Source organism: Olea europaea, chromosome 6 (assembly GCF_002742605.1).
Source record: "Olea europaea var. sylvestris chromosome 6, O_europaea_v1, whole genome shotgun sequence".
NCBI lineage: Eukaryota > Viridiplantae > Streptophyta > Magnoliopsida > Lamiales > Oleaceae > Olea > Olea europaea.
Window position 1 is genome coordinate 15,527,830 of NC_036242.1, and position 9,111 is coordinate 15,536,940.

At 42.4% G+C, this 9,111-nt stretch overlaps 2 protein-coding genes across 2 annotated transcripts; one reads left to right on the forward strand and one right to left on the reverse strand.

Moving 5' to 3' along the window:
- Positions 1–1,034: 1,034 nt before the first annotated feature.
- On the reverse strand, positions 1,035–2,774 carry LOC111395208 (axoneme-associated protein mst101(2)-like). The gene is made up of 5 exons (XM_023021208.1): positions 2,693–2,774; positions 2,103–2,246; positions 1,518–2,035; positions 1,161–1,445; positions 1,035–1,112 (listed from the first exon to the last, which is right to left on the reverse strand). Exons 1-5 carry the CDS (start codon positions 2,772–2,774, stop codon positions 1,035–1,037), a joined length of 1,107 nt encoding a protein of 368 aa, XP_022876976.1.
- A 1,021-nt stretch (positions 2,775–3,795) lies between these two features.
- Positions 3,796–8,162, forward strand: LOC111395987 (pentatricopeptide repeat-containing protein At2g31400, chloroplastic-like). Its single transcript, XM_023022231.1, has 4 exons — positions 3,796–5,777; positions 6,069–6,285; positions 7,335–7,519; positions 7,604–8,162. The coding sequence occupies exons 1-4, from the start codon at positions 3,889–3,891 to the stop codon at positions 7,863–7,865; spliced, it is 2,553 nt and encodes an 850-aa protein (XP_022877999.1). The 5' UTR covers positions 3,796–3,888; the 3' UTR covers positions 7,866–8,162.
- The last annotated feature ends 949 nt before the right edge of the window (positions 8,163–9,111 follow it).

A 9,111-nucleotide genomic window follows, 5' to 3' on the forward strand; every position in this document is an offset into this window, starting at 1 on the left:
ACTGGGCCACCTCGCTTGAACTCCGAGGCTCCAGCACATGCCTCCCTTTTGACCTTGCTGAGGGCCGAGGGGAGAAGTCTCAACATGGCTGCACCATCCGCCATGTCTGGGATGCATCGTAACCTTGGAGGAGAGGCTCGGGACCCACCACTGGGCCACCTCGCTTGAACTCCGAGGCTCCAGCACATGCCTCCTTTTTGCTTGCTGAACGCCGAGGGGAGAAGCCACAACCTTAAGTTATGTTCATTTGCTTAAGTCCTGCTTAAGTCCGAGGCTCACACAGTTATGTTCATCTCCTTAAGTTATGTTCATTTGCTTAAGTCCGAGGCTCACACAGATGTTCATCTCCTTAAGTCCTACTTAAGTTCGAGGCTCACACAGTCCATCCCCTTAAGTTATGTTCATTTGCTTAAGTCCGAGGCTCACACAGTTATGTTCATTTGCTTAAGTCCGAGGCTCATACAATTGATTGGTTAATGTTAAGATACCAAGTTAAAGTTATTGAGTTTGTGCTTTAATCAACTTCTAGTCCGCTTGTTTAACGAGGCACAAAAATTTGGATAAGGAACAACAATTAGTGAAGAAAAGCATTGTATTAATATTCAAAAGGAATTACAAAGGAGGGCCTCTGGCCATTACACAAAGTACTGAAAAGGAAACCTAATCTAAGCCTGGCTGGATAGAGGAGGCACCTCCACGCTTGGGGGTTCAGCAGCTTGGGCATCAGTAGTTGCTTTCTCTGCCTCAGCACTTGGGGCTTCAGCATCAGCTGCCTCGTCACCTTGCACCTCCTCAGCTGGGGTCTGAGGAACCTCATCCACAAATTCGGACCTGAGTTGTGCCAGGTCCGAGTTGGGATAAAGCTCCTCCGCCCTCTCCATCACTTCGGCATAGGCGAAGTTCCTCCAGTACGTGCTGAAGCTTTTGTACTCCTCTGTGGTGTGGAAGTTGGCGATGTATGCCTTCACCGCCTCTTCCGCTGCAGTTCGGGCCTCTTCTCTGGCAGCCGAGGCGTCGTTCATATACCACTTAGCCTACCCCTCGAGAAACTGATTGGCATCACGAGCGCCGGCCAAGGCGAGATTTGCTTGCTCCAGAGCCTCAGCAGTCACCTTTTGGTATTCATTGGAGACCTCCACCTTCTTTGTCAAGGAGGCCACCTCACACTGTGACTCATATACTTCCCTCTTGAGGACCTCTATTTGGGTCAACGCAGACTCGAGCCTCGCCGCTTCTTCAACCCTTTGTGCTTTGGCTTCCTCGGCCTCAACCTTAGCAGCTTTGACCTCTTCTGCAAGGGAAGCAGCCTTCCCCTCCAATGCGTGAGTCCTTGTTTGGAATTCACTTAATGCCTCCCTGCATTCCAGCGCGAGGCCAAAGGTCCGGGCGCTTTGGCTCACCAATGCCCTCGTGAGGTCGGTGGCATCACAAGACGAGGCGTGAAGCTGCCACCTCTCCGTCCAGAACTTGTAAAAGCTCTAGGTGGCACCTCTGATTTCCTCAGGGAGAGCCTCCACCAAGGCTGGGGCCAGCTCATCCTTCCTCCCAGCTAGGAAATTAGGAGACTTCCCCTTCTCCCGAACCGGCCTTTCCTTCGCCGCCTCCTCTTCGGCGGCTTCCGCAGCTCTACTTGCAGCCTCTTCTCTGGCCTCTTCAGCCTCCACCTCTCTTACCATCTCCATTTTGATGGCCTTAGAGGCTGCAGCAAGGAGCTTTGGCTCACCGGTCTGTTCTGCCCTATGGGACACTGACGTCCCGAACTTGCCAGCTGAGCTGGAGATGTGCACCAGCTTCCTCTTCTTAGTCTCCTCAGAGACTTTCTCCTTGCCCCGAGGCTCCTTAGGCTTCTCTGGCCTCTGAGTAGATGCCTTCTCCATGGCCCTAGGAGTGCAGTCCTTCGACAGGCGCTCAACCCTGCCTCGAACTTCCTTTGCTCCACTGGATCCGGGCTTCAGGGGCCTCGCCTTTGCAGTAGAAGTGGCCTTCAAGATGGAGGCCATATCTGGAGCTGGGTACTCCCTCTTCTTGAATTTATCTGCACCATAGATTAGCATCAGCACAAGAAACATTCAAGTTATACAACAAGTGTTGGAGCCCCATACCTCTGGATGCCATCAGCCCGAAGTCCAAGAAGTATCTGCTTCTATCAATCAGGTGATCGAAGTGCCGAAGCTTCAAAGGCCTCTTGTAAATGTCCTCTATCACCTCAAATTCCTCCCTGTTGAGCTCGAACCTCGTACTACTATCTGCAAAGATGAACCTTCAACAGTTAGACGAGTAAATACTTTGATTTCAAAACACAAGCAGAGGTCGGGAGACTCACGAGCTTCGTAGTACTGGGTCGGCACTGTGCATGACAGGGCTTTGTCACCCTCCACTGCCTGCCATTTACCTCGCACCCAGAACCAGGACTCCTTCCACCCCTTGATAGAGGAAGGAAGTCCTACCACAAAGGGTGCGTGAGCCCCCCAAGGCATGAGGTAGTACCACCCCCTCGACTCCTTCCCAATTACCCGGGACTGGAACAGGGTCATGAAGACATGAAGAGGCATGTCCTCCCCCAGTGACACTTCCTTCCACAGGAAGTACGAGCCCACCAGCTGGCTCCACTCATTCGGTAGAACCTGGGTCGGCGACAGCATGAATTTCCGAAGCACCGTCCTAAATAAGGGGTGCAAAGGAAGACGCACACCTGCTTTAAACAGATATTCACTCACGGCAACGCAGTCGGGCCTCGAATAGCAGGCCCGCTCGTTTGGTTCGGGGACCAACATCTCTACAAACTGAGGTCGAAATCATAAAGTAAAGGGATCATGAACCTGGAATTTGTTAAATTGGGATTAGGCTTTCCTTCCCATAAATATATTTTCTGGTGGTGACCCAAAATTCAAAGAAAATATTGACATAACAAATATAGATTGGTGGCATATTCAAGAGCTGTTATGTTTCATTTTCATCACACAAGGGGCATATAAAATGCCACCTCCATTCTTCATTGTTATATGATTGCCTGATGGGTTACTACAGGGAAATTAATAGAATCTTTGTTGTATCATCCTCTAATCTTGAGGCTGGGCTAAAGAAAAACTGGTCGAGATTCTAAAATGAATGTTATGGCCTTATCTCTAGAATTATTTATGCTCTCGATTCCTCTTGTAAAGATATCTGCGATTATGTCTAGCATGCCTTTCGAAAGATGGGGAAAAAATTGTGCTACAAATGTCCTCTTAGTTGGTTTGGATGGGAAGCATATCACGATTCTAGGCTTAAATTTGAAAATTGAGTATGCACTCCAAGCATTAGATTGAATGCGCAGGTGATTTTATTCAGCTAGCTTGGGGTAGAAAATATCAAGTGCAATCTCTTCATGCTTCATGAGGCAAATATTGGAAACATTTTGGCCACTATTTCATGGTTTTCTTATTTAACGCAGGCTTTAGCTAGTTGTTTTCTTATTATTGAGGGCGAATTTCTTATTATCGGATGCAGAATTTTATAAATCCTCGTTCCTTAAATAAAGGAAAATGCAGTACTTATAAGTTATTGTTCCTTGAATAAAGAAAGAGATAGTACTTATAAGTCTTCGTTCCTTGAATAATAATCTAATCCTTAATTATAAAACAAACTTTTCTTATTTACGTATTTTAAGGTTATTTATGTTTCATAAATTTAGTATTAAAATAATAAATCGTAAAATTTGGAGGAAGAGTTGATGAATTATCAAGAAAGAAATTGTGCTCATGTAAATAAATAGAATGTATAAACAATTATTCTTACATTACTCAACATACGTTCACACCATTCTTTACATGATTGTACCAGCATCTATCCTCACTCTAAAAAGTCTTATTTCTCTCCTAAAAAGTTAAAAAAACCTCCGTTTACTTGATGGCCTCTTCAACTCCGCCACCGCACTGTACTCTCACCACCACAAAACCTTACCAGAACCACCACTTTCACCACCTCCAAAACCGTAACTCCCCCCATCAACACTGGGGCTCCCAGAAGGTCTACCTAAATAACAATAATCCTTCTCATACCCGAAATGCCGGACCCAAGCCTCCTTCCGGCCCAGGCTCCACCGCCGGTCCAGGCTCCGCGTTCCCTTCCCTCTCCTCCGCTGACTTCTCCGGCCGCCGCTCTACCCGCTTTGTTTCCAAGATGCATTTTGGCCGCCCCAAGTCAACGGCCTCCTGCCGACACACATCTGCCGCAGAGGAGCTCCTTCAACGGGCTCTTTTCTGCAGCGGTGATCATAGCTGTATAGATGACATACTATTGAGCTTTGAGCCGAAGCTTCGTGGGTCGGATGACTATACGTTTTTGCTCCGGGAGCTAGGGAATAGGGGTGAGTGGTCTATCGCCATGCGGTGCTTTCAATTCTCGATCAACCGGGAAAAGAGGCGCAATGAGAAAGGTAAATTAGCTAGCTCAATGATTAGTACTCTTGGTAGATTAGGCAAAGTTGATTTAGCTAGGGATGTTTTTGAAAATGCGGTGAATGAGGGGTATGGGAACACTGTATATGCTTATTCTGCATTGATCAGCGCTTACGCAAAGAGTGGGTATTGTGATGAGGCCATTAGGGTCTTTGAGACCATGAAAGACTCGGGCTTGAAGCCCAATTTGGTGACTTTCAATGCATTGATTGATGCGTGTGGAAAAGGAGGTGCTGATTTCAAGAGGGCTTCAATGATTTTTGATGAAATGTTGGGCAATGGGGTGCAACCAGATAGGATTACTTACAATTCGCTTCTGGCGGTTTGCAGTGGTGCAGGGCTGTGGGAGACTGCAAGGAGTTTATTTAGTGAAATGCTGTATAGGGGGATTGATCAAGATATTTATACATATAATACACTTTTGGATGCTGCGTGCAATGGTGGGCACATTGATGTGGCTTTTGAGATAATGTCTGAGATGCCCACCAAGAAGATCTTGCCTAATGAGGTAACTTATAGCACTATAATTCGTGGATGTGCCAAAGCTGGGAGACTGGATAGGGCACTTAGTTTGTTCAGTGAGATGAAGTTTGCGGGTATTAAGTTGGATAGAGTGTCTTATAATACCTTACTTGCTATTTATGCTAGCCTTGGCAGGTGCGAGGAAGCTCTGAATATTGGCAAGGAGATGGAGAATATGGGGATTAAGAAGGATGTTGTCACTTACAATGCTCTATTGGATGGGTTTGGTAAACAGGGGATGTATGACAGGGTTAAGGAACTGTTTGCAAAGATGAAAGCTGAAAACCTTTTGCCTAACTTATTGACTTACTCAACATTAATCAGTGTTTATTCTAAAGGGGGTTTATATCGAGATGCCATAGAGGTCTACAGAGAGTTCAAGCAACGAGGCATGAAGGCTGATGTTGTTTTCTACAGCAAACTTATAGATGCGTTATGTAAAATGGGGTTGGTGGAATCATCTACAATTCTTCTGGATGAGATGATGGAGGAAGGTATTCAACCTAATGTTGTAACTTATAATTCAATAATAAATGCCTTTGGTCTGTCTGTTGCTGTTGAATATCTAGAGTCTCAGCTGGGATCCTCGTCACTGCCTGTTCTTGAGGATGGTGTTCATAATAAAGATAAAGATGAAAAGGATGATAAAATCATTAAAATTTTTAAGCAGTTGGCTCGTGGAAAATCAGGTTGTGAAAAATGGAATATGAGGGGCAAACAGGACTTCCTCTGTGTCTTGGGAGTTTTCCAGAAGATGCATGAGATGGAAATAAAGCCAAATGTTGTCACCTTTTCAGCAATTCTGAATGCTTGCAGGTACCAGTGTTTAACCACGCCTCTATCTCTTCACTTATGCACTTATTATGCCATATTATTTTCTCTGTTACATCAAGTTCTTCAACCTGATGGGTTTATTTCCCTTCAGGTTAACACATAATTAAATGGAACTTCTTCATAGGCTGATATAATGTAGTACTTTCAGTTATAGAACAAGTAAATAACCTGTATAATGGGTCAAATTTTGGGCATCAATCAGTTGCACGTTTATTTGTATTATCTCGCTTATCATAGTTAATGTCAGTTTCATGGCGTTCTCTGTGGCTGCAGCCGCTGTAGCTCATTTGAAGAAGCTTCACTGCTATTAGACGAACTACGTCTCTTTGATAATCAGGTATATGGAGTTGCACATGGACTTCTCATGGGTTGTAATGAGAATGTTTGGTTTCAAGCTCTGTCCCTTTTTGATGAGGTGAAACAAATGGATACTTCAACTGCTTCTGCTTTTTATAATGCTTTGACTGACATGCTGTGGCATTTTGGCCAGGTAATTTATTAATTTAACTGAAGGTCCGAGCTTGACTGAAGTTAATAGCATCTCAATTAAATAACTGAATTTGTTGGAAAGCATGGTGCCAGTTCCTTTTTTTAGCCAAATGATTTGTGTGGAATCTATGCTGTGCATTGTTAGTCAGTGGTTTCTTTTCAATTCAATTCTTTTTTGTTGTTTCTTTCCGTTACTTATTTATATGTTTTACATTCAGAGCAGTAACTTTTAAGGGGTGAGGAAAACATTGATGCTTACACTTGGGGGAAAATTACAGGTGGAAATTGCTCACTTCCATTAAGCAGTCACATTTGGCAGCAAGCCAGTCTTGAATCTGGATGCAATTTGGAATTACATTGGATGTTGAAAACTCTTATCTGTTAAATAAATATTGAATAGAAAATGTTGACCTTGTTATTAGAAAAACATTGGTCAAAATCTTCCTTTTTATCTACAAAGTTCTAAGGCTTTTATGATGATTTTTTCTTATATTTAGAATGGAAAGGGAAGGAATGTACGTCTCTACTCCACATAAAAGCTTTCTAATGGGGATCCATATATTTGAGCTGCAAAGTTAATCATTCTTCATGTATTGTTCATAATAAACTTCAACTAAATGAAATAATGGGACTATCTAAATTTAATTGCTGAATCTCCTATTTGGTTTCCTCCACTAAGATCTCCTTGGATTTTCATGTCTGACAGATAATTGGTCATCTTTTATTTCCTTCACTATCTCCCTCTCTTTTCCTTCTTGCAAAATAACTCAAATCATTGTCCTGTAAATTTTTGCCATGGGATGTCTTGGCTGTTTAGCCAGTTTATATGCCTTGATGCTTTTCAATTAGTGAAGAGATTGTGTTCTATTTTCCTTTACTTTCTGTAGCAGTAAGATAACGGGATCTGGTAAAACGTTCATGTTATTATTTTATAAATATCTTTAGCTAAAACATTTCTCTGGCTGGCTTTCTGTTAAATTTGATCTTGGAGTTAGGACGCCAATGCCACTTAATGGGGCTCAAAATTCATCTTTCTATTTTTCTCCACAGAAACGAGGTGCCCAACTTGTTGTTCTTGAAGGAAAACGCCGACAAGTATGGGAAAATACTTGGTCTGAATCTTGCTTAGATTTGCATCTAATGTCTTCGGGTGCTGCGAGGGCTATGGTTCATGCCTGGTTGCTTAATATTCGCTCTGTTGTTTTTGAAGGCCATGAGTTACCAAAGCTTCTAAGGTAGTCTTTTATCAGGAAAATTCACTTTCGTGTTGTCTTTAATGTGCTTTGATTGATTTTATGGATGGTTTTATGATAATGCAGTATCTTGACGGGTTGGGGCAAGCACAGCAAGGTGGTGGGTGATGGTGCACTTAAGCGGGCTATTGAAGCTCAGCTAACCAGCATAGGTGCACCTTTTCAGATCGCCAAGTGTAATATTGGAAGGTTTATATCAACAGGGGCTGTGGTTGCAGCCTGGTTACGAGAATCGGGCACGCTAAAGGTACTTGTTCTTCAGGATGACAGATCTAACCAAGAAGGTGCAAGGTTTATTATTCCCAATTTGCAACCACTACCAATATAGCCGGTTGTAAATCATGTGGGTGTGGATTTTGATATGCCTATCTGCTGTAAATTACTGGAATGGCTCTTCACTGCCGTGGGTCCATTTGGGCGCCTATGAATGAGTGTGTGTGCATGCCATGTTCTTGACAATGCAAGTTTCGGAAGAGAAATAGTTAATTTAAGTCTTTATGAAAGCCATTATTCGAGAGAAAATCATAAGCTGGATTTTGAGCAATTGTTGGATGCATTTGTTATAACTTCTATGTGTAAGGAGCTTCAAATATGTATAATCTTTGAGTCCATAATTTTTTTTTAATTTAAATTTTTTAATATTAAGGATGGTGGAGAGATGCCTAGTATCTAGCAGGGAAGAAAGGGGATTTACAAAAACGCAATTTAACATAAATTATGAAAGCTAGAAAGAAAGCTAAACTAATATTTGTTTTGTTATTATTCTATTTCTACTATTTGAACCGACTAAAATGGTTACAGCTAGTAAATGGATTAGGGGTTTGATATTTAAATAATAGTGTCTCTCTATTGATTTTAGGATTTAACCATTTGGTTAGTTTAATGGGGCAATTATACGATTGTCTTAGGTGGTGCGAAGAGGTTGGAAAACTCTATTGACCGGTCCTAGTTCGCAGCGCATAACTCTCTAGTGAAATACTTTATTTTATTATTTTTTACTTTTTAGAAAAAAGTTTATTATGCTCAAGTGAGCCATTTAATATGAAAATAATTGATGAAGTTTGGAAAATTGTTATTTAAATCGTACATGCAAGAGTAGAGTCAAGAGACGTAAAATTCAAAATACACTCATTTCTTTCTTTCTTGTTTTCTATGTATATAAAGGATAATACTATGTGTATACTTGATGGTGTACACACAGCTTTATACCCCCCTCTATGTGAGGGGGGTTCACAAATATTTTAATATATGTGGGCCTCCCTCTATGTGAGGGGTGTGAGTCTCTGTGTGTGTTGTGTACACATAGTACAACCCACACATATATATATATACCCGATTGACGATCAAGGTATAAAGATTTAATCGGTGGCCTTGTAGTAAGGACAATGGGGCTTGGCTTCTATATGTATTACTTTGTATTAAAAACATTTTTTTTTTATCATTTTCATAGTCTTACCCACACATCTAGATAGGTTGGGAAATGCTTGGGAAATAGGGGGGCGGAACGCCCCCCTGACAGAAACCCCACAAATAGGGGGGTCCTGCACAAAAAAAAAAAAAAAAAATGAAACCCT